General features: G+C 49.7%; 1 protein-coding gene and 1 pseudogene across 1 annotated transcript; both read left to right on the forward strand.

Moving 5' to 3' along the window:
* The first annotated feature begins 629 nt into the window (after positions 1–629).
* LOC112119622 lies at positions 630–4,727 on the forward strand (annotated as a pseudogene).
* Positions 4,728–5,118: 391 nt separating this feature from the next.
* LOC112119624 (fucolectin-5-like) lies at positions 5,119–11,077 on the forward strand. The gene is made up of 2 exons (XM_029913408.1): positions 5,119–5,465; positions 10,918–11,077. The coding sequence occupies exons 1-2, from the start codon at positions 5,119–5,121 to the stop codon at positions 11,075–11,077; spliced, it is 507 nt and encodes a 168-aa protein (XP_029769268.1).
* The last annotated feature ends 12,643 nt before the right edge of the window (positions 11,078–23,720 follow it).

The raw sequence follows: 23,720 nt of genomic DNA on the forward strand, positions 1-23,720 counted from the left end.
TGTGGAAAAGAACCTCAGGGACTGATCTTGTTTGCATAGGCACACCCACCCCATCTAGCATGAGCCCACAGCAGCCCAAATGGTCACTTTGGCTGCTGTGGGATCCCCAGTTTCTCTGTTATTGGGGCAGGAAGAATAAAGTGTTGTTACCCTGATTATCTGAATCAAGGACAGTGGAACCGTTTTATGACATAGGGACTCGCCATCAACTAAGTAGCACTCACTAGACAAGGGACATGGGTTCCAAAACCCAGTGAACTGAGAGAGGTTGGGGATAGGCATTTGTACTTGGTGGTATGGGCCCCCTTTTCAGGGCCTGAAACACCAATTGTACCTCCTTCTCTCTCCACTGTGGCATATCAGAGCTAATTTTGATTCACTTAGGGGTCTAGTTACAGGCCAAGGAGCTGAATTCATTTTGGGCCAATGGCGCACAAGCACTGAGACTCCCTTACTACATGCTGAAATTGCTAAAGAGCTAAAATCACTAAGAGCAGAAATCACTGAGTGCTGTGTTAAGTAGTGGGGGGGCCTGAAGATATATTGCTGAGTGGCTGGCAGAGCAGAGAACGACTGGGACGGCTGGTGGAGTGGAGTGGAGCAGCTGGTGGAGCAGAGCAGTTTGCGGAATGGCTGGTGCAGCGGAGTGGCTCGCGGTGAAGGCTGCAGCAGAACCCCATGGAGAGGTGGGGCAGTCGGCCTTGGACCACGTAAGGTGCCCCTTAACACCCCCGTGCCTCCCCCCATTTCCATTCAGGCTGGGAGGTAAAACTCTGCAGATAAACTTTTGAACTCTGGGGCTGCACTGACCAGGGACAGAGACTTTTGGGTTGTTGGACTTTTGGGTGATTTTTGGGTTGCTGGACTCAAGAGACTTTTGGGGTGTTGGACTTTTGGGACTTTGGGTGATTTTTTGGGTTGCTGGACTTAAGACCCTGAGGGGAAAAGGACACTGCCAAACTTATTTGGGGGTAGGTCTTTTGCTCATGGTTTGTGTTATGCATCCTGTTTGTGGTGTTTCCCCAACATAATGCCGCATTGTTTCCCTCCTTTATTAAAAGGATTTTGCTACACTCAGACTCTGTGCTTGCGAGAGGGGAAGTATTGCCTCTTAGAGGCGCCCGGGGGGTAGTATGTAATTGTCCCAGGTCACTGGGTGGGGGCTTGAGCTGGTTTTGCATTGTGTTATTGAAACGGAACCCCTAGATATTGAACCCGGCCCTTGTTGCTGCCAAGGAAGTCAGGAAGCTTCCATCTTGTCCCCGGACACCGCTGGGAGCTGCCTGGGCGACGCCTCTGCCATTGCTGGTCCCCTGGCAGACCTTCTTTTCCTGAGCGAAGAGCCTCTGGAGCCCTTCGAGTCGCTGGCTAGAGACCCAGGGACCGGAGATCTCTATGAGATGGACAACTCCCAGCTGGTGAATGACAAATCTTCCCCGGACATCTCGACCCTCGACTGCTTCGAAAGCCCCTCCCTGAACAACTCCAGCTCCTTCAGCCTGCTGCCGGACGACAGCCAGGCCCCCTCCTCGCTCTTCGTCAGCCCCGACTCGCTGCCTGTCCTGGGGGAGACCGTCCTGCAAGACAGCAGCTTAGACCTGCAGGACAGGGGCAACCCAGGGGAGGAGGAATCGGAGTCTCTGGAGCACAGCCCCCCGCTGGAGCCGGAGTCCCCAGCCGCCTGTCTGGAGGAGGAGGAGGAGGAAGAAATGGCTGAGGACAGCTGCCTGGAGGCTCCGGCCGCCCCGCTCAGTGCGTCAGCAAAGGGCGAAGTCCCGCGCAGACGGATCGCCATAGCGGAGGAGGTTCGCTTCCCCCTGCAGCATGGGTGGAGGAGGGAAGTGCGAATCAAGAAGGGCAGCCACTGCTGGCAGGGGGAGGTGTGGTACTACAGGCCCTGCGGCCAAAAATATGTTTGTTATAAAAAGAAAAGAAAAAGCGGGGGGGCCTGGATAGCTCAGTGGTTAGAGCATTGGCCTGCTAAACCCAGGGTTGTGAATTCAATCCTTGAGGGGGCCACTTGAGGATCTGGGGCAAAATCAGTACTTGGTCCTGCTAGTGAAGGCAGGGGCTGGATTCAATGACCTTTCAGGGTCCCTTCCAGTTCTATGAGATAGGTATATCTCCATATATTATTATTATTTTTATTATTATTAACTCAGACGGGCAGAAGGGTTACATAGAACTGTCAATATTATGGAAATGGATTATAAAGTCGCCATGTTATGCTGTAGAAATTAAGTTGTAGTTGTTGTTTATTATGTTTCTTTATCATAAGATTTTGTAAAGTTGGTACTTAAGAAGTTAGTTCATTCCTTTTGTTCTTTTTGACCCTGTGCAATCCTTGCTGAAAATCCTTCGAGACTGAATTCTGGGTCTCTATGGGAGTTGGGTTTTTTAGACACTGGATAAGGGCAATGAAGTAAACTCTAGCCAACCCAAAGGTCACATTCAGTATTCTTGGGTGTCTGGGGGATCAAGCAGATTAAGTTGTTTGTCAAGTGGGTGTGTTTAGTTTTCCCAGGTGTCTGGAGGATTAAGCAGAGGTAGTTGTTTGTCAAGGGGGTGTGTTTAGTTTTCCCAGATTTCTGGGGGTTTAACTGGATTTAGTTTGGCAAGATATACAAGGCATTAGATATATTTGAACCCGGCCCTTATTGTACGGATAATCACAAGGTAGAAGGGTTACATACAGAGGGGGCAAACTTGACTCTTCATTAGAAGCACAGGTCACATCCTCATTGGTCCATGTCAGCTTGTAAACTAATAACCAGATGCCGAACCGCCCATCGGGAACTGAATAAAAGCAGCTGGATTTCCCTTCCCAAGCTCAGTCGCCCACAGACCGTGGCAATAGCGGAGAACAAGGCTGTAGCTGTTGAACCACCTGGAAGCGAACTGAAGTTTCTGCCTATCTCACAAAATCGGTGACTGAGCTGCCCAGGTGAGCTGGAGAGTCCCTCTTCACCTTTTCCCCAGCTGGTCAGTAGCTTTTGTACCTGCCTTCCCTTTCAGCCAAGCGAGGACATGATCCTCCTAATGTCAACTCTTCCCAGAGGACGTGCACCAAGCTAGCAATTCGGTGAGGGTGCAATTCACCCCAGTGCCATGGGGTGGAGGAGAGACGGCCCCTGCCCGCCTCTTTCCCATGGCCCCCGTCTCTCCTCCACCCCTGCCACCTGCTGGAGGGCCCTGTGGATAGGTGCCAACTGTTCAGTCCTTGGGGGTTTCCATTGTCTTTCCAGATCCTCCATTGATCTGGGTGGGTTTCAGCCAGTCCCTTAATGACACATTCACACCACCCCAGAGATAGCTAGTGACCCAGCACCTCACGTCTCCTGCTCTGCCCCAAGAGCAGCTTTTTAACCCTTTTATGCCCATTGGGTAACAGTCCCTAGTCGAGTCAGTCACTGCCCCGCATCTCATTCATAGAAATATTACAGACAATTCCCTCTTCGTCACTTCATGTACGACACTTTTTATTTAAAAAAACAATTAAAATTCCAGCCAGACACTACATTAGAGTTGCAGTTGGGAGAGTGTATCAGTAATGCAGGGTAAACCACATTACAGGGATGATGCTATTATCCGGAAATCAAGCATCATAAACTCAGGAAATTCACAATTACTATTAAACTTAAAAGAAATCCAGATATGTTAAGGTCACCTAAACAACTTTAACTTTGCCCTGTCATAACTTCCATACAGTTAAAACTCACTGCAATCTTGTGCCTGGGTTACATTTGAATAGTCTAGTATATGATTATTATACCTTTTTCCTGTTATTCTTTATTACAGAAATGTTCTTTGTCAGCAGATATCTTAATTCTTCCCTGCCGTGGCACCATGCAAACCCCACACGCTTATGATTAAGGCATTTTAGTGGGGAGGAACTCAGATAACATTAAACTGATTTGTTAAAGACACATTAGATTTTTTTTTTCCTCCCGGGACAACTACTGGGTAGAGTTAAGGTTGTTTGGGTGCCTTAACTGTGTATTTTCACACCTTAACGTGTTTGTATCTTTTTTATATTTAACCCTAGCTGTGAATTTCTTTGGTTTTTAAGGTTTGTTTTTTGGATCATTACAACAGCTCTGTAATGTACTTTACCTAAATGACCGATATGTGCTCTCAACCTTAACTTGGGTACCCGTGATTCTACTAACAGGTGAATTTCCAGAGAAACTAGAAATAATTTGATAAAATTTCTCAATTCTAACTTTTAATGATTTTTGGATGAGCTGAAACGGACCATGCCATAATTAGATTGGCATACAAAGCCTGACTGATGGATGGATAAGGACCTATATTAAAGGATCTAGTCACCCTGAGACAGGTTCACTGGATAAAGCCACCTTTTGTCCCCAAAAGACCAGTGGAAACTAATCAGAAGACATTGTCATAAACACAGTAGGATGGTCTAGTGGGCAGAGGAGGGGAATAGACCAATGAACCATGGTTCTAGTCACAAGTCAGCCCCTTACTTGCTACAAGTTGCTGGCTCCCTGTGCCTCAGTTTCCCTCTCTAAAATGAGGACCATCCGGCGTGTGTGAGGTGCTCATCTGAAACTTGCTATGGATGTACTTTATTCTGATTAAAACATTCACGTGATCTCCTATGCTGACAGTGCAAGGATGGAGTTTCTCTGGCGACTGTTGATGATGATCGGGATCCTTGCAGGGACTGGGGTGTCTCAGGGCTGCACCCCACCACCAGGGGGTAAGGAGCTGGCACAATGTTCTTTTATTTTATACCCCATTCCCTTCTGCCCCAACCTTTGCCTTGTAAGACAGCAGAAACCCTGGAACACTCTTCCCTTCCCACCACTGACCTGGGCAGGGGCTCCAGCTGGCAGGGGCAGACGGGGGAGGCTCCATCTGAACATCCTGCCCCATCCCTGCCTTGGGGAGCAGCTCCAGCTGGATATGGGACAAGAGGGGCTGAAAGCAGTTCTGTCTGGGCTGAGATCCCAGCACAGACCTGCTGTCACTCCCATCCCCTGGGGCCATGGCTCCCACTATGAACCTGGCTCTCATGCAGTGACTGGTTTGTGTCACTGCTGGGAAGCGGCTCTGACTCCATGTGGGACAAAGGGTGTCTAGAGCCCCCCAGCGATGGGCACGTCCCACCTCCCCTCTTCTCGCCCTCTGATTCCAGCTCGGAACTTGGCGCTGGGGCGCCCGGCCACGCAGTCCTCCACGTACGTCGATAACGACGGGAATGGAAAAGCCGTGGCTGGAAAGGCCGTGGATGGAAAACGCGATGGGAAGTGGGTACAAGACTCCTGCAGCCATACCCAGTTAGACACAGAGTCGTGGTGGAACGTGGACTTGGGCAGTCGTCAGTCTGTCTCCGCGGTGATCGTGAAGAACAGGGAAGACGAATGCTGTGGGGAGAGAATCAGGGGAGCCCAGATCCGCGTGGGAGACTCCTTGGCTGACCATGGCAAGCACAACCCCATGTGAGTTGCTTCCCCTTTCTCTGGAGTGAAATGACTCCTCTCAGCTCAGACACGGGGGTTGGGTCTCATTGCCAGCCGAGGCCAGGGCGTGGTCTCTTAACCCAGGGGTGCAAGTAACTTAAAGGACTTACCCATACTCCAGAGTCCTTAGCAGGGGGCGTGGTCTCTACCAGAAGAGGCGGGGCCTTTAAATTCCTGGGAGCTTTAAATCAGGATTTAAAGGGCCTGGGCCTGGGGCTGTGGTAGCAGTAGCTGGGAGCCCCAGGCCCTTTAAATCACCGCCAGAGCTACCAGCTGCAGAGGCAGCTGGGAGCCCCGGGGGTGATTTAAAGGGCCTGGGACTCCAGCTGCCGCTACTGCAGTGGAGCCCTGGGCCCTTTAAATCACCGTGGGAGGGGGCTCCCGGCTGCTGCCGCTACCCTGGGCTCTGGCGGAGCTTTAAAGGGTAGCGGCAGTGGGAGCCCCTGGCCCTTTAAATCGCCACCCGAGCCCCGCTGCCGGAGCCCCGGGGTAGCAGCGGCAGCCGGGGGCTCGGGCGGTGATTTAAAGGGCCTGGGGCTCCAGCTGCTGCTACCGTCCCCAGAGCCCTGCTGCAGGAGCCCTGAGGTAGCGACGGCGGGGCTCCAGCGGCTATTTTAAGGTCCAGGACGGTAGTGGCTGCCGCAGCCCCGGATCCTTTAAATAGCCGCCGGAGCCCCGCCGCCGCTACCCCAGGGCTCCGGGGTTACGATTTAAAGGGCCCCGGGCGGTAGCTGCGGCAGGAGCCCCGGGCCCTTTAAATTGCCACCAGGAGAAGCCGATCCACCCCGGTATGGTGCACTGGCTCTTGCTGATACGCCATACCGGGGCATACCAGCTTACTTTCACCTCTGTCTTAACCTGGGAGCTGCCTGAGGCTGCGGGTGCCAGTGGTGGTCCGAGTTCCTGGATGGAAGGGAACCGCAGGTCACCTGCAGGGCAATCCAGGGTAGAGTCAATCTCTCTCCAGGCCCCTGTGTGTTCTCTCTGCCCTTGCAGCTGCTCCTCGTGTAGAATCATCTTATCCAAGGCAACAGGAACTGATTTTCCTAGGATCCATCGATTTCTAAGGCCTGAAGGGACCTGCAGTATCACATAGGCCAGAACACCTCACGCAGTGATTCTGCACTGAGCCCACAATTTCTCTGTGAGCTGCCGTGTATCTTTTAGGGCTTGTCTACACTGGCAGGTTTTGTGGATGAAACCAATGTCGACAAGGAAAAATCGACAAAAACAAAGTTGCCAAAGTGTGTCTCCATTTGCTCCCTCTGTCAACAGATCATGTCCACATTCGGGGCACCATTGTCGACAGCGAGAGCAATGGACTGTGGGTATATATCCCACAGTGCCTGGCGACACCATCTGTCGCTAGGTGTTGTGGGAATGCGGAAACAGAGCGCGGCGCATCCTGGGACATGCAAAATGTACCGTCATGCACCGCTTTGTGTCCCAGCCCTCCAATGGTTTCTGGCTTCCTTTCGCGCCGTTTTTCCAACTGTCATTGTTTTGTAGTGCGCACCAGCATCTGCAGTGAGAGAAGATGGATCCCGCACTTCTCTCCTATGTGCTGTTAGCTGTCGTGAGGACATCGCGCATGGCAGCACAGTTACTCGCAGAGTTACTCGCAAAGTTACTGACAGAGAATGAATCGCAGGCACCCGAGTGGGATACAGACAGCAGCTACTTAGCAGTGCTTTGTGCATTCACAGAGCAGCTGCATACGGTGGACCGTCGCTTTTGGGCTAGGGAAACAAGCCCTGATTGCTGGAATCGCATTGTCATGCAGCTGTGGGATGAAGACCAGTGGGTACAGAACTTTAGGATGTGTAAAGCAACGTTCCTGGAGCTATGTGCTGAGCTGTCCCCCGACCTGTGGCGCAAGGACACCAGATTGAGAGCTGCCCTTTCGGTAGAGAGGCGTGTTGCAATCGCTCTGTGGAAGCTGGCGAATCCAGACTGCTACCAGTCAGTTGCAAATCAATTTGGAGTAGGAAAGTCCACTGTTGGAGCTGTATTACTCCACGTGTGCAGGGCAATAAATCGCATCCTGCTGCGGAGGACTGTGACTCTGGGAAATGAGCATGACATAGTGGATGGCTTTGCAGAGGTAGGTTTCCCTAACTGTGGCGGGGCGATTGATGGCACACACCTTCCAATTTTAGCGTCAGACCACCTTGCCTCTGAGTACAGCAATAGGAAGGGATACTTCTCCATGGTGTTGCAGGCGCTTGTGGATCACTGAGAGCGTTTCACGGACCTCAGTGCAGGCTGGTCTGGAAAGGTGCATGACGCACTCATCTTCAGGAACAGTGGCCTGTACAGAAAGCTGCCGGCGGGGACTTTCTTTCCAGACCACGAGATCACAGTGGGGGATGTGGAAATGCCCATAGTAATCGTGGGAGACCCGGCTTACCCCTTACAGCCCTGGCTCATGAAACCTTACACAGGGCACCTGGACAGCAGCAAGGAGCGTTTTAACAACAGGCTGAGCAGGTGCCGCATGGTAGTCGAATGTGCCTTTGGCCGTTTGAAAGCTCGCTGGAGGTGTCTCAATGGCAGGCTAGACCTTACCGAGGATAATATTCCCGTGGTCATAGCCGCGTGCTGCACGTTGCATAATCTGTGTGACTCTAAGGGTGAAATGTTTGCTCAGGTGTGGTGCACTGAGGCAGAGCGCTTGGCTGCACACTTTGAACAGCCAGATGCTAGGGCTGTCAGAGGAGCCCAGAGGGCTGCTATTAACATCAGAGAGGCCTTGAGGAACCACTTGGACAATGAGGGGCAGTAACACATGTCTGCTTTGAAGTTGCTTCCCTGGTGCTTCCATGTACAATTTTGGGGCCCAAGATCCATGCAACAAAATGCTTTAGAAGCCTGTTCCCGAGAGTGAATTGGTTGCTATAAGCTTCTGTAGAGCACAGAATAAAAACGCTGTACCATTAAATACCTTAGCCTTTAGTTATTGTTAAAAATGGTAAAACCTCACAACTGTGTGCAGCTCCAGCTATCATTGTGCAAGCTGTGAGGGGGGTGGAGTGATGGGGAAACTCAGGAGTGCTGTGAAGTGCAAAGGAATGTGTGGGCATGGAGGGGGGTGGGGTTGGCACAGAACTGTGTATCTGCATGTGCTGCAGTGGAGGTCGACCACGGATCTGCTCAGTCTGCAGCTGTATCAAAGACTTGAGCATCTCTGTCTGATCCTCCGTAACTTTTATTATCCGCTCTGTCGCTTGCCTAGCAAATGCAGCATTCTCTTTTCTGTCCTGCCTTTTGGCTTCCCAGCACTTAGGGTTCTTCCTTACCTGCCGAAGCCGGTCCGCGGGGGTGCGTGGTGTGTTCCTCAAGGTCTGTGCTGAACAGAAGGGGGATTGTTACATTCCAGCAGACGACTGAAACATTTCAGTAACAAGGGCCTTTTGCTAGTAGAAATCACTTTCTCTCGGAGACTCTAGGCAGGCACACAGCTCCACGAGCAGGGCCGGCTCCAGGCACCAGCCCAGCAAGCAGGTGCTTGGGGCGGCCAATGGAAAGGGGTGGCATGTCCGGGTCTTCGGCGGCAATTCGGCAGCGGGTCTCTCAGTCCCTCTCTGTGGGAAGGACCTGCTGCCGAATTGCCGCCGAAGAATGAAGTGGCGGCGGTAGAGCTACCACCGAAGTGCCGCCGATCGGGGCCTTCTCTTTTTTTTTTTTTCCCCCGCTTTGCTGCTTGGGGCGGCAAAAAAGCTGAAGCTGGCCCTGTCCACGAGCACCCCAATCACGGTGAGTGTCGGGAGTGGGGGGGAGGTGTTTGTGCGTACGAACAAAACAGTCACGGCTTGCAGGGCAGCTTTGCAGGGAACGCATTCTAAAATTATCCCACATTTTTTCACTTTGTCACTGCTGGCTGACATCTCACTGCTGCGGGTAACCAGGGAAACCAGGGCACAACCACTGCATGCTTGCGGCTTTCGCCCCGGTCTATATGCAACTCACTATGTGCCGCTTTGGTCCCAGCTCCAGCGGTTGCTAAATGGCAGGGGACAGTTTCCTAGAATGGGGGAACTAACAAGGCTACAATCCCTTGGAATCGGCGGCAGAGGATTAACAAGTACCTCTTGGAAACTTTCCAGAGCCTCTCTCTGGAGGATTCCCTGCAGGTCTCGATGTCCATCAACACCCTGCTTAGCCATGCAGATTAGCTACACAGGGCAATGTCCAGCTCACAAAAAACACTACCTGCCTCCCACTTTTCGATTCCCTACACAAGCCACAGCAACTTACCCAGCGTCTCATCTGTTTCCTTCTCCCCGTTGAGCACTTCTGGAGTGGAGAAAAGTTCCTGGTTGCCTGCCCCACTGGGCGACCCCGCTGGGAGCACCACATCCTCTTCTTCATCTAGAATTTCAGCCTCCGGGTTACCCCCTCTTTCTGCTGCCTCCGAAGTATCCACGGGGCTATCGGCGATGGAGGTGGGGTCACCACCGAGGATAGCATTCAGCTCCTTATAGAAGCGGCAGGTCTTAGGTGCAGCACCAGAGCAATGGTTCGCCTCCCACACCTTGTGGTACACCTGCCTCAGCTCCTTTATCTTCTGCTGCGTGTCCCGATCACAGCCCTTTTCGCACAAGCCTCGAGAAATTTGCCCATATGTGTCCTGATTCCTACGGGTCACCCGCAGCTGCGACTGAACAGACTCCTCTCCCCATATACTGATCAGATCCAACAGCTCCGCGGCGATCCAAGCGGGAGCGCGTTTGGTGCGATAGCCAGCCACGCTCACCTGGGAAGCCACCTGGGAAGCTCATCTGGGAAGCCAGCAAGGAAGAAATGAGATTTAAAATTCCCGGGGCTTGCAAGGGGGAGGGGCAGGTTGGTTGCAGGACAGCAGAGTTCAAACCGCTGACCAGAGCGGCAGCATGGAAATTGTGGGACACTTTCTGGAGGCCAATAAAAAAAAAAAAAAGGCGTGGTGTCTACACTGGCTGTTTGTTGACAATAAACGGAGGGGAAAAGACAAAAGTATCTAACAGGGGTGGAAGTTTTTTGTCGCCAAAACTGGGCTTTTTTTTTTGTTTTTTAAAGTCACATTGCAGTGTGTACGCTATCGCTGTTTTGTCGCCAAAAGGTAGTTTTTGGTGACAAAACTTGCCAGTGTAGACGAGCCCTTAGACTGACGTCCGGTCTTGATATCAAGACTCCAAGGGAAGAAGAATCCACCATGTCCCTCGGTTATCTGCCCCCTCGGTTAATGACCTTGACTGATGAAATGTGAACCTTATTTCTAGTCGGAGTTGGGTTGTGACAGGAACAGGGACACACCCCGTCTCTTACAGTCTGTCATTCACTCCGTGCTTTGGCCTCTGCAGGCTCAGAGTTAAAGGGTCGTCAGTCCTGCTGCCAACTCGCCTCTGCTCCCTAATCTCAGCCTCTCGCTCTTGTCTTCTGCTTTTTGCAGTTGCGGGACCATCACCGACACCGCACCAGGATCTCTCAACACCATCTGCTGCAACGGGCTGGAGGGTCGCTACGTCACTGTCACCATCCCGGGCAGGGCGGAGTATCTCACCCTGTGTGAGGTCGAGGTCTACGGCACCCAGCCGGGGGATGAGTGCTAGGAAGCAGGAGTGACACAGTCCATGGTGCGGGGAAGCACCTCGCCCTGCACTGGGAGCGGGAGGGGGGAGGTTGGTGCAGGAATGAGCCGCTGTCCCCTAATAAACTCCACTGGTCCCTTCCTGCGTCTCTCCTGTCGTTTGTCTCCATCCTGCACCGTTCTGGCCATGTCTCCCCTAGGCTTCCCTGCCCCTTCAGGCCACGTGGTTCTGATCCCACATGAGCCAGAGGGGCCTTGGCTCCAAACCCCAGATGGCTTTTAATCCAGTAGTTCTGCTGCTGCTTCCAGCCCTTCCCTCGTCCCAACGCCCGCCGCCCATTCCCCAGCCTGCTCCCCCCTCTGAGTACAACCCACTCTCTGGCTCCCCTGCCCCTTCTCCCAACCTGGGGTTGAGGCACCTGTTCTCCATTCCCCCATCAACCCAATGCTCCTTCACAGCCCTCCCCCGAACTCCAGCTGCCCTGCTGTCACTGCTAGCCCTGGGGCATCAGCAGAGCGGGGCTGGCTTTGGCCTGTCCATCCATGAACTCTGCAGCTGCTTGGGCCCTTCTGGGACGCCTCTGACCCTGAGGAGCCCCAGGAGGGTGGAAGAGCAGAGCTGACAGCTGATATGGGGCCAGATTCCAGGCGGGTGCAATTGGGCACAACTCCACTGGTGGCACTGGGATTGCAGCCGCTTATGCCAGGGCTGAATTTCACCCCTATATTGTGCACAGTGATCGTGAGCCAGGCAGCGGCAACAAAGCGGTGCCCAGCCCCGAGCCTGGGCCGCGAGGTGACTATTGATGTGTGGAGGAGTACGGCCAAGTTCCCGTAGTAACAGTTTGATGTACGTCTGCTGTCATCATCCTGGCGTCCCCCCCACAGCTCGGCCGAGGCTCCTCAGTCCTGCCCCCAGCCTCCTGCTATCCCCAGAGAGCCATGTTTGCTGAGCAAACAGACATTTCATAGAATCATAGAATATCAGGGTTGGAAGGGACCTCAGGAGGTCAGCTAGTCCAACCCCCTGCTCAAAGCAGGACCAATTCCCAACTAAATCATCCCAGCCATTTGTGGCACTTTGTATTGTGACTCTGCTGTGGGCAAATGGCCAAAGGAAACATTGACTTTCTATAGACCAGGGGTTGGCAACCTTTCAGAAGTGGTGTGCCGAGTCTTCATTTATTCACTCTGATTTAAGGTTTCGCGTGCCAGTAATACATGTTAATGTTTTTAGAAGGTCTCTTTCTATAAGTCTATAACATATAACTAAACTATTGTTGTATGTAAAGTAAATAAGGTTTTTAAAATGTTTAAGAAGCTTCATTTAAAATTAAATTAAAATGCAGAGCCCCCCAGACCAGTGGCCAGGAACCGGGCAGTGTCAGTGCCACTGAAAATCAGCTCACGTGCCGCCTTCGGCACGCGTGCCATAGGTTGCCTATCCCTGCTACAGACTCATAGGCTTTAAGGTCAGAAGGGACCATCATGATCATCTAGTCTGACCTTCTGCACATTGCAGGCCACAGACCCTCACCCACCTACTCCTGGAACAACCCCCTAACCTCTGGCTGAGTTACTGAAGTCCTCACATTACATGTTACAGAGAATCCACTGTTTACGCTAGTTACACCTACAAGTAGGGTGACCAGATGTCCTGATTTTATAGGGACAGTCCCGATTTTGGGGTCTTTTTCTTATATAGGCTTCTATTACCCCCCACCCCCGTCCCGATTTTTCACATTTGCTGTCTGAACACCCTACCTACAAGTGACCTGTGCCCCATGCTGCAGAAGAAGGTGAAAAATCCTCAGGGTCTCTGCCAATCTGACCTGGGGGAAAATCCTTCCCGACTCCAAATGTGGTGATCAGTTAGACCCTGAGCATGTGGGCAAGACCCACCAGCCAGACTCCTGGGGAAGAATTCTCTGTAGTAACTCAGAGCCCTCCCCATCTAGCGTCCCGTCACCGGTCATTGAACATATTTGCTGTTAGCAGTCACAGATCGGCTACACGCCATTGTAGGCAGTCCCATCATACCATCCCCTCCATAAACTTATCAAGCTCAGTCTTGAAGCCAGTTAGGTTTTTTAGCCCCACTACTCCCCTTGGAAGGCTGTTCCACAACTTCACTGCTCTGATGGTTGGAAACCTTCACCTAATTTCAAGCCTAAACTTATTGTTAGAATCATAGAAGATTAGGGTTGGAACAGACCTCAGGAGGTCATCTAGTCCAACCCCCTGCTCAAAGCACGACCAACCCCAACTAAATCATCCCAGCCAGGGCTTTGTCAAGCTGGGCTTTAAAAACTTGTAAGGATGGAGATTCCACCACCGTCGTAGGTAACCCATTCCAGTGCTTCACCATCCTCCTAGTGAAATAGTTTTTCCTAATATCCAACCTAGACCTCCCCCACTGCAACTTGAGACCATTGCTCCTTGTTCTGTCATCTGCCACTACTGAGAACAGCTGAGCTCCATCCTCTTTGGAACCCCCCTTCAGGTAGTTGAAGGCTATCAAATCCTCCCTCACTCTTCTCTTCTGCAGACTAAATAACCCCAGTTCCCTCAGCCTCTCCTCATCAGTCATGTGCCCCACCCCCTAATCATTTCCGCTGCCCTCTGCTGGACTCTCCCCAATTTGGCCACATGCTTTCTGTAGTGGGGGCCCCAAAACTGGACACAATACTCCAGATGTGGCCTCACCAATGCCAAATAGAGGGGAATAATCACTTGTTGGCCAGTTTATATCCATTTGTTCTTGTGTCAACATTAATACTTAACTTAAATAACTCCTCTCCCTCCCTGGTATTTATCCATCTGATGTATTTACAGAGAGCAAGCAGATCTCCCCTCGGCCTTCTTTTGGTTAGGCTAAACAAGCCAAGCTCTGAGTCTCCTCTCATAAGGTAGGTTTGCCATTCCTCGGATCATCCTAGTAGCCCTTCTCTGAACCTGTTCCAGTTTGAATTCATCTTTCTTAAATGTGGGAGACCAGAGCTGCACACAGTGTTCCAGGTGAGGTCTCACCAGTGCCTTGTATAAGACACTAACACTTCCCTGTCTCCACTGGAAACACCTCGCCTGATACATCCTAGGACTGCATTAGCCTTTTTCATGGTCGCCTCACATTGGCGGCTCATAGTCGTCCTGTGATCAACCAACACACCCAGGTCTTTCTCCTTCTCTGTCACTTCCAACTGATAAGCTTATAGCAAAAATGTTTGTTGTTCGTACCTGAGTGCCTGACCTTGCACGTTGCACTATTAAATTTCATCCTATTGCTATTATTCCAGTTCGTTCAGACCTTCTTGCATAATACTCTGGTCCTCCTCCATGCTGACAATACCTCCCAACTTTGTGTCATCCGCAAATTTTATTAGCAAACTCCCACTTTTTGTGCCAAGGTCATTAATAAAGATGTGAAATATGATTGGTCCTAAGGCCGATCTCTGAAGAACTCCAGTTGTAGTCGTCCTCCAACCTGACAGATCACCTATCAGTAGGGCCTATGGTAGTCTCCCCTTTATCCACCTTTCAATTCTCAAATTAATCCCCATCTTCTCCAATGTAACTAATAATTTCCCATGTGGAACTGTATCAAATGCCTTATGGAAATCCAGGTAGATTAGATCTACTGCATTTCCTTTGTCTAAAAAAATCAGTTATCTTCTCAAAGAAGGAGATCAGGTTGGTCTGGCATGATCTACCTTTTGTAAAAACGTGTTGTATTTAATCCCAATTACCATTTACCTCTGTGTCCTTAACTACTTTCTCTTTCAAAATTTCTTCCAAGACCTTGTATACAATTGGGGTCAAACTAACAGGCTTGTAGTTTCCTGGATAATTTTTCTTCCCTTTCTTAAAACTAGGTACTATATTAGCAATTCTCCAGTCGTAGGATAAAACCTCTGAGTTTGCAGATTCATTAAAAATCCTTGCTATTGGGCCTGTAATTTCATGAGCCAGCTCCTTCAATATACTTGGATGGAGATTTTGCAGGCCCCCAGTTTAGTCCCATTAAACTGTTTGAGTTTTAATTCCATCTCAAATTTGGTCATTTTGACTTCCGTATCCTTATTCCCTTTAGCCACCCGGCCCCTACCTGTGAGCTCTTCATTACCATTATTAAAAACTCAGGCACAGTATTTGTTTAGGAGTTGTGCCATGCCTAGATTATCTTTCATCTCCACCCCATATCTGCAGAGGCTTCTGCTGCTTGATCTTGTAATGTGATTAACTCCATTTATTCACTGGGCAAAGACACATCCACACACTCTTCAGGAATATCGCTGCAGGAACTGGGAGTGGAAGTCTGTGATGGTTTATAAGACAATCCTCAGCGTCTCCACTGGGGGCAGTGGCGTCACCCTGGAGGAAGGGAAGGGAAGGCAACTGGGGAGAAGATGCTGGGCTGATCCCTCGCTCCTGCCTGGGCTGGGGGTTCTTCCCTGAGCAACCCTCTGAAGAGAAGGGTTGAGAGCCTCAGCCCTGAGCCCACTGAACCCTCAGCTGGCAGAGCCCTGGGACTCTGCTGTAGGGGGCATTGCAGATGCAGAAGGGTTGGCTGGTCCCTGCCGGTGCTCCTCCATCTCTAATGGCCCTGGTGCAGGGATACAGGAGGGCTCGGCTCTGCAGGAGTCTGTGGAACAGGCCCAGAGCCAGGGCCGGCTCCAGGCACCAGCGCAGTAAGCAGGTGCTTGGGGCAGCCAATGGGAAGGGGCGGCACGTCCGGCTCTTCGGCGGCAATTCGGCGGTGGGTCCCTCAGTCCCTCTTGGAGGGAAGGACCTGCCGCCGAATTGCAGCCGAAGATTGAAGCGGTGGCGGTAGAGCTGCCGCCGAAGTGCTACCAATCGCGGCTCCCCCCGCCCCCCCCCCGGCCGCTTGGGGTGGCAAAAACACTGGAGCCGGCCCTGCCCGAGCGGCCTGATTCATGGGGGAAGCCTGAATCTGACCCTGAAAAAGGATCATGTTCTGGGTGTGATGAGGGGTCTTTACCCTTTCCTGGCTGTAGGCACCAGGCAAGGGATGAGGCCAGCCTGAGCTCATTCATAACCCATCACCAAAGCCTACCCCATCATCCAACCTTCAAACCATCACTGACCCTGACCCCATCACCCAACCCCACCTTCTCACCCATCCCCACGCCTCCATCACCAAACGTCACCCGTCACTGAACCCAACCCCGTCATTCAATCCCACCCCATCACCCCGCACGGAGGTTATCCTCATGGCAGGGCATGAAGAGAGACAGCACATGTGCCGGCTGAGTGGACACTGTTACCAAAGTTTTCTCCAATCAGCAGCACAAGGACGCAAGTGCACCTACAATGGAGCACCCATAAGGACGGACACACATTGCGAAGAACCATCATTACTGCACAAGGTGAGTACCTTCCTCTTTTTGCATCCCAGGATCGCATTCGCTCTTTTGGCCATGGCATAACACCAGGAACTCATATTCAGCCACCCGCAAATCTTTTTCAGAGTCGCTGCTTCTCAGGATAGAGTCCCCCATCCTGTAAGGATGGCCTATATTCTTTGTTCCCAGATGTATACATTTACCTGTATACTCTGGGGGGAATTCTGCACCACTGCACATGCACAGAATTCATGTGCTGCACAGATACTTTTTTCATAGCAGAAAATACATTCTGCCCCGAAGTTCTACAGTTATGCCTTTTGCCCACCGTGGCACCAGAAGAGAGAGTAGCCACTCCTGGGCATGAGCAGCCCCAGATGAGGATAGGGAAGAGAAGACATTACATTCCTTACAGTGCCCTGCCCTTGGGGCCACACCAGGGGGCATGAGATATGGGGGGACGGACAGCATGGGGAATATGGGGCTGCTGGGGAGTCACAGACTGGGGTTCAGAAGGGCTAGTGGGGGGACAGACTGGAGTGGGGGTGCAGGGACACAAGGGGGAAGAGGGGCGGGGGTGCAGGGACACATTGGGAGAGGGGCAGATGTGCCTGACTGAATGAGAGTGGCTAGGGATCAGCCAGTGTCTGCATGGGGGAGGCTCTCTAACAATTCCTCCCCATCCCCCCCAAAAAAGTTCTATACTTCTCCCACCCAACAACCCTCTAAGTTCACACTTAGGCTCTTTCCCAGCAATTACTTCCCTCTCCCTCAGCTCCTCCGTTACTCCTGACTCCCCAGAGCCTTTGCACTGCTTCTGAGGGGTGTGGGAAATACATTTCTGTATTGTAATTTAAATGAATTATTACTCAAAGTTCTGTATTAAGATGCTGTGATAAACTCAGGACAGACAGCTGCAAGGGGTGTGTGTGTTAAAGGTATTCAGGGCATCGTGGCCAGATATTACCCCCTCTTTCCATGGATTTCTGCCCTTGCCAAATAATTCAACTGCGAAATCCAATACATTTTTATTTGACTCCGTCTCCCATCCTTTCAGCGAGAAGACCCAGTCCATCTCGACGAAAAATCCTAAGGGCCTTACCTTTACCCTCTATAAAATTTGTCCCACAGAGAAAATAAAGGAAGGTTTCAGGTCTGACCACCGAGGTCAGAGGTTGGTTCCCACCTTTACTGGCCTGCCTAAGGGTTTTCCGGAATACCTTTATGTGGTAGCGACAGCCACGGGCAACCCTGCGTTGCTGCTTCCCACAACAGCTACGCTCTGCAAACCTCTCCTGTTTAGTCAAGTGTTTATGCTTGCTGACCCCAGCCCCTTACTGAGAGACAGCCAAGCCACTTGACTCTGGGGACGCCCGAGCCATCCCCTAATCACTCCAACCGGAATGATTTCTTGAGCGCCTGGAATCGCTCCGGCTGTTCTCGAGACAAAATTATCTCTCTGGGCAAAACCAAGTGGGGAGAACAGGTTAGGGGGCTTCCCTTATCTAAGCCAGCAAGCCAGAGGCTCCATACCTCTGCTTGCCCTCTGCATCAGGGACAAACCCCATAACAATCCCTCCCAGAGCCGCTGGGCCTTACTGGTTACTGTACCAAATAAAAATAAACGAGTCGGACTCCCGGATGGTAACAGCCAATCACAGAAGTCCTGCCGCGGTCGCCACTTGTTAGGTACAAGAACCAGAATGGATAAGGCAGCAGGGAGCCTCTAACAATCAATGAGCTCTCAGTCCTTTACTGTGAGACCAGCATCTGTCATCTGGTTGGGCATCACCCTCTACCATGTAATTTCCCTCCCCCTTCCTATGATGGATAATGATACGAGTGAAGACAGGCCTATGTAAACCAAACAGAAGGTGTTTGTTTGGGGAGATGTATACAAAGTGGGGACAAGGGAAGCGAGGAGACATGAACTGAAACGTATTCTTCTACAGGTACAGTAACCTCGTGAACGCGGGGCGTGAAGCCAGGACCCAAATCAATACCAGAGGGGGTACAAGGTCAGTGTGACATGCATAGATCACGCTTCCGTCGGTCGCTCAGGACCTCTATCCCTTAGCGCGTATCGAGCCTCGCGAGAGGAACACTGGGGCGATCCCTCGTTGGTCTGTTCTTCCTCGATGACACCAAGGCAGGTTTCCGCGATGACAGCGGGCGTCTGAAGGCGGATGATAACGGCTGTGACTGTGATGGGTAACTGGTCCGGCGTCTAGACAGCCTGTTGGAGCAAGACGCGCACCAGCCTCTGGGATGGGCACCAGCCCCTAACTGAGCTCACTGCCGGCCTTCTAAAGATTCTAAGGCGGGAAACCCCGTAGAATCCTCGTGCAAAACCGGTTTGAGCTGGTTCTCGTTTACCACTGTACCACTGCTGACCGTTGAAAAGGGCGGGAAGCATTCTAGCTAACCCTCGGGTCACATGACCAATACTCCATTTTAAATTATAACATGGATGCCACCCAAATACAATAAACAATGACAATACAAACACAGACTTTAGGATTTTGCCCCTAACACCTGTACTGAAACACAAATTATTTGCTTGCACCCAGTTTGCCAAGCAGTCTAGAACGCTCTGTATCAGTTACCTGTCCTCTTCATTATTTACCTCTCCTCCAATTTTTGTCAGCTGCAAACTTCATCAGTTATGATCTTATGTTTTCTTCCTGGCCACTGATAAAAATGCTAAATAGCATTGGGCCAAGAACCAATCTTGAAGAACCCTCCTGGAAACAGAGCCACTCAATAACAATTCCCCACTTACAGTTACATTTTTGAGACCAATCAGCTGCTCCATTATCTTTCCCAGGATCGATGACAGGCCTATAATTACGCTGGTCATCCTGGTTACCATTTTAAAAAACTGGCTCAACTTTAGCTTTCTTCCAGTCTTCTGGAACTTCCCCAGTGCTCCCAGTCTTACGAAAATCAACGCTAGCAATCCAGCAAGCTCCTCAGCCAGCTCTTTTAAAACTCTTGGGGGCAAGTTATCTGGATCTGCTGATTTAAAAATGTCTGACTTTATTAGCTTCTGTTTAACCTCCTCCAGAGATACTAGTGGAACAGAAAGAGTGTTATCGTCACCGTGTGACAAGAGTGTATCATTTGTTTCCACCCCCCGAAATACAGAACAGGAATATTTATTGAACACTTCTGCCTCTTCTTCATTATTATTGATAATTCTACCATTTCCATATAGTAATGGACCAATACCATTGTGAAGATTCTTTTTGTTCCTAATACAGTATATTTAAAAAACGACTTATTGTCTTTAACGCTGGTGGCCTTCGATTTCTCTTTGTATACCTAGGCTTCCATTAGCTATTTTCTACAATTCCTAACTTCTGATTTATATTCATTACTATCATTTCTCCTTTCTTCTATTTGTTTTATATTTTTATTATTCTTATTTTTTTACAGATGCCTTCACTTCCTCTCTAAACCAGGTGGTTTTTTTAACCAGCATGGCCTTCTTCCTCCACTGTGAAATTGTGGCTTTTTGGACACATAGTATGGGAGTCATTTAAGAACACCTATTATTCAGATTTTTCTGATTACATTTTTCCTCCCAGTTGATTTCACTCATAATTGTTTTCAGCTTTGTGAAATTGGCCCTAGTAAAGCACCAAGTATGTATGTTACTGGTCTGGACTCTATTCTGTTTGCACATTTTAAATGTGATCAAGCCATGATCACTTGTACCTAAGTTACCATTCACTTTTTTAGTTCTGTGATCAGTTCCCTTCTGTTAGGACAATGCTAACCCTAACTACTGGCCTCAAGTTTATAAGACAGGTGCCAGGGCCATCAACCCCTCCATTCATTTTGTGAATGGTGCCTCAGTACCAACTTCTTTTTCCCCCCAAAAAAACCTATTTGGTGAATTCATGATAAATTTGTGACTAGTTCTGGCTCACCGCAACATGCATGTTTCAGTGAATTTACTATTAGCTGAATAAATAAATCGCCCACCTCTAATTCTCAGGTCAGAGCTGGAGCCAAAAGCAGTTTAACACCATCTGGGATGTTCTAAAGCAGGGGTAGCCAACCTGTGGCTCCAGAGCCACATGCAGCTCTTCAGAAGTTAATATGCGGCTCCTTGTATAGGCACCGACTCCGGGGCTGGAGATACAGGCGCCAACTTTCCAATGTGCCGGGGGGTGCTCAACCCCTGGCTCTGCCAACAGGCCTTTCCCCCCTGACACCCCTTCCTGCCCTCTCCCCTGAGCCTGCAGTGCCCTTGCTCCTCCCCCCTCCCCCCAGAGCCTCCTGCACACCACAAAACAGCTGATCAGGAGGTGTGGGGAGGGAGGGGGAGGTGCTGATCGGCAGGGCTGCCGGTGGGTGGGAGGTGCTGGGAGCGGGGTGGGGGAGCTGATGGGGGGCTGCTGACATAGTGCTGTGGCTCTTTGGCAATGTACATTGGTAAATTCTGGGTCGTTCTCAGGCTCAGGTTAGCCACCCCTGTTCTAAGGTGTTTTCTGGACTCTGAGTTGGGAACAAACCCATAAAGCATCACTGAACAGTGAACAAACCTGAAACCACAAGAGACATTTCACTACTAGACTGAAAAGACAGCGACTCGTATCCCAACTGGCCACATCCCCTCTCCATGTAAACCCTACGGCCAGGAGCTCCTGAGGGGAAGAGCTCTCTAGTCCCTCTGTTGCTGAAAAGTGTTGTCACAGAGCTTCATTTGTATAGGCAACCTACCCACAATTCTTCTAGTGGCTCTTGGGTGGTCACCATAACTAGCTAGGAACTTGGATTTTGGGGGGTAGTGAGCCCCCCCAAAGAGGATCACAAGGGGGAATGAGCTCATATAACAGGACCGCTTGGAAATAGTGACCATAATACAATAGCATTCAACATCCCTGTGGTGGGAAGAACATCTCAACAGCCCAACACTGTGGCATTTAATTTCAAAAGGGGGAACTATGCAAAAATGAGGGAGTTAGTTAAACAGAAGTTAAAAGGTACAGTGTCTAAAGTGAAATCCCTGCAAGCTGCATGGGTGGTTCTTAAAGACACCATAATAGAGGCCCAACTTCAATGTATACCCCAAATTAAGAAACACAGTAAAAGAACTAAAAAAGAGCCACCGTGGCTTAACAACCATGTAAAAGAAGCAGTGAGAGATAAAAAGACTTCCTTTAAAAAGTGGAAGTCAAATCCTAGTGAGGCAAATAGAAAGGAGCATAAACACTGCCAAATTAAGTGCAAGAATGTAATAAGAAAAGCCAAAGAGGAGTTTGAAGAACAGCGAGCCAAAAACTCCAAAGGTAATAACAAAATGTTTTTTAAGTACATCAGAAGCAGGAAGTCTGCTAAACAACCAGTGGGGCCCCTTGATGATCGAGATAGAAAAGGAGCGCTTAAAGACGATAAAGTCATTGCGGAGAAACTAAATGGATTCTTTGCTTCAGTCTTCACGGCTGAGGATGTTAGGGAGATTCCCAAACCTGAGCCGGCTTTTGTAGGTGACAAATCTGAGGAACTGTCACAGATTGAAGTGTCACTAGAGGAGGTTTTGGAATTAATTGATAAACTTAACATTAACAAGTCACCGGGACCAGATGGCATTCACCCAAGAGTTCTGAAAGAACTCAAATGTGAAGTTGCGGAACTATTAACTAAGGTTTGTAACCTGTCCTTTAAATCGGCTTCTGTACCTAATGACTGGAAGTTAGCTAATGTAACGCCAATATTTAAAAAGCGCTCTAGAGGTGATCTCGGCAATTACAGACCGGTAAGTCTAACGTCGGTACCGGGCAAATTAGTCGAAACAATAGTTAAGAATAAAATTGTCAGACACATAGAAAAACATAAACTGTTGAGCAATAGTCAACATGGTTTCTGTAAAGCGAAATCGTGTCTTACTAATCTATTAGAGTTCTTTGAAGGGGTCAACAAACATGTGGACAAGGGGGATCCAGTGGACATAGTGTACTTAGATTTCCAGAAAGCCTTTGACAAGGTCCCTCACCAAAGGCTCTTAAGTAAAATAAGTTGTCATGGGATAAAAGGGAAGGTCCTTTCATGGATTGAGAACTGGTTAAAAGACCGGGAACAAAGGGTAGGAATTAATGGTAAATTCTCAGAATGGAGAGGGGTAACTAGTGGTGTTCCCCAAGGGTCAGTCCTCGGACCAATCCTATTCAACTTATTCATAAATGATCTGGAGAAAGGGGTAAACAGTGAGGTGGCAAAGTTTGCAGATGATACTGAACTGCTCAAGATAGTTAAGACCAAAGCAGACTGTGATGAACTTCAAAAAGATCTCACAAAACTAAGTGATTGGGCAACAAAATGGCAAATGAAATTTAATGTGGATAAATGTAAAGTAATGCACATTGGAAAAAATAACCCCAACTATACATACAATATGATGGGGGCTAATTTAGCTACAACAAGTCAGGAAAAAGATCTTGGAGTCATCGTGGATAGTTCTCTGAAGATGTCCACGCAGTGTGCAGCGGCAGTCAAAAAAGCAAACAGGATGTTGGCAGTTTTTCAAAGGGACACTATTAAGGGCCCAAAAGCAAGCTATTCCGCTGGTTAGGAAAGATAGAAAATGTGGCAAAAGACCACCTTGGCTTAACCACGAGATCTTGCATGATCTAAAAAATAAAAAGGAGTCATATAAAAAATGGAAACTAGGACAGATTACAAAGGATGAATATAGGCAAACAACACAGGAATGCAGGGGCAAGATTAGAAAGGCAAAGGCACAAAATGAGCTCAAACTAGCTAAGGGAATAAAGGGGAACAAGAAGACTTTTTATCAATACATTAGAAGCAAGAGGAAGACCAAAGACAGTGTAGGCCCACTGCTTAGTGAAGAGGGAGAAACAGTAACAGGAAACTTGGAAATGGCAGAGATGCTTAATGACTTCTTTGTTTCGGTCTTCACCGAGAAGTCTGAAGGAATGCCTAACCTAGTGAATGCTAATGGGAAGGGGGTAGGTTTAGAAGATAAAATAAAAAAAGAACAAGTTAAAAATCACTTAGAAAAGTTAGATGCCTGCAAGTCACCAGGGCCTGATGAAATGCATCCTAGAATACTCAAGGAGCTAATAGAGGAGGTATCTGAGCCTCTAGCTATTATCTTTGGAAAATCATGGGAGACGGGAGAGATTCCAGAAGACTGGAAAAGGGCAAATATAGTGCCCATCTATAAAAAGGGAAATAAAAACAACCCAGGAAACTACAGACCAGTTAGTTTAACTTCTGTGCCAGGGAAGATAATGGAGCAAGTAATTAAGGAAATCATCTGCAAACACT

This window comes from Terrapene carolina, unplaced genomic scaffold (assembly GCF_002925995.2).
Source record: "Terrapene carolina triunguis isolate 2854851 unplaced genomic scaffold, T_m_triunguis-2.0 Scaffold58, whole genome shotgun sequence".
Classification (NCBI taxonomy): domain Eukaryota; kingdom Metazoa; phylum Chordata; order Testudines; family Emydidae; genus Terrapene; species Terrapene triunguis.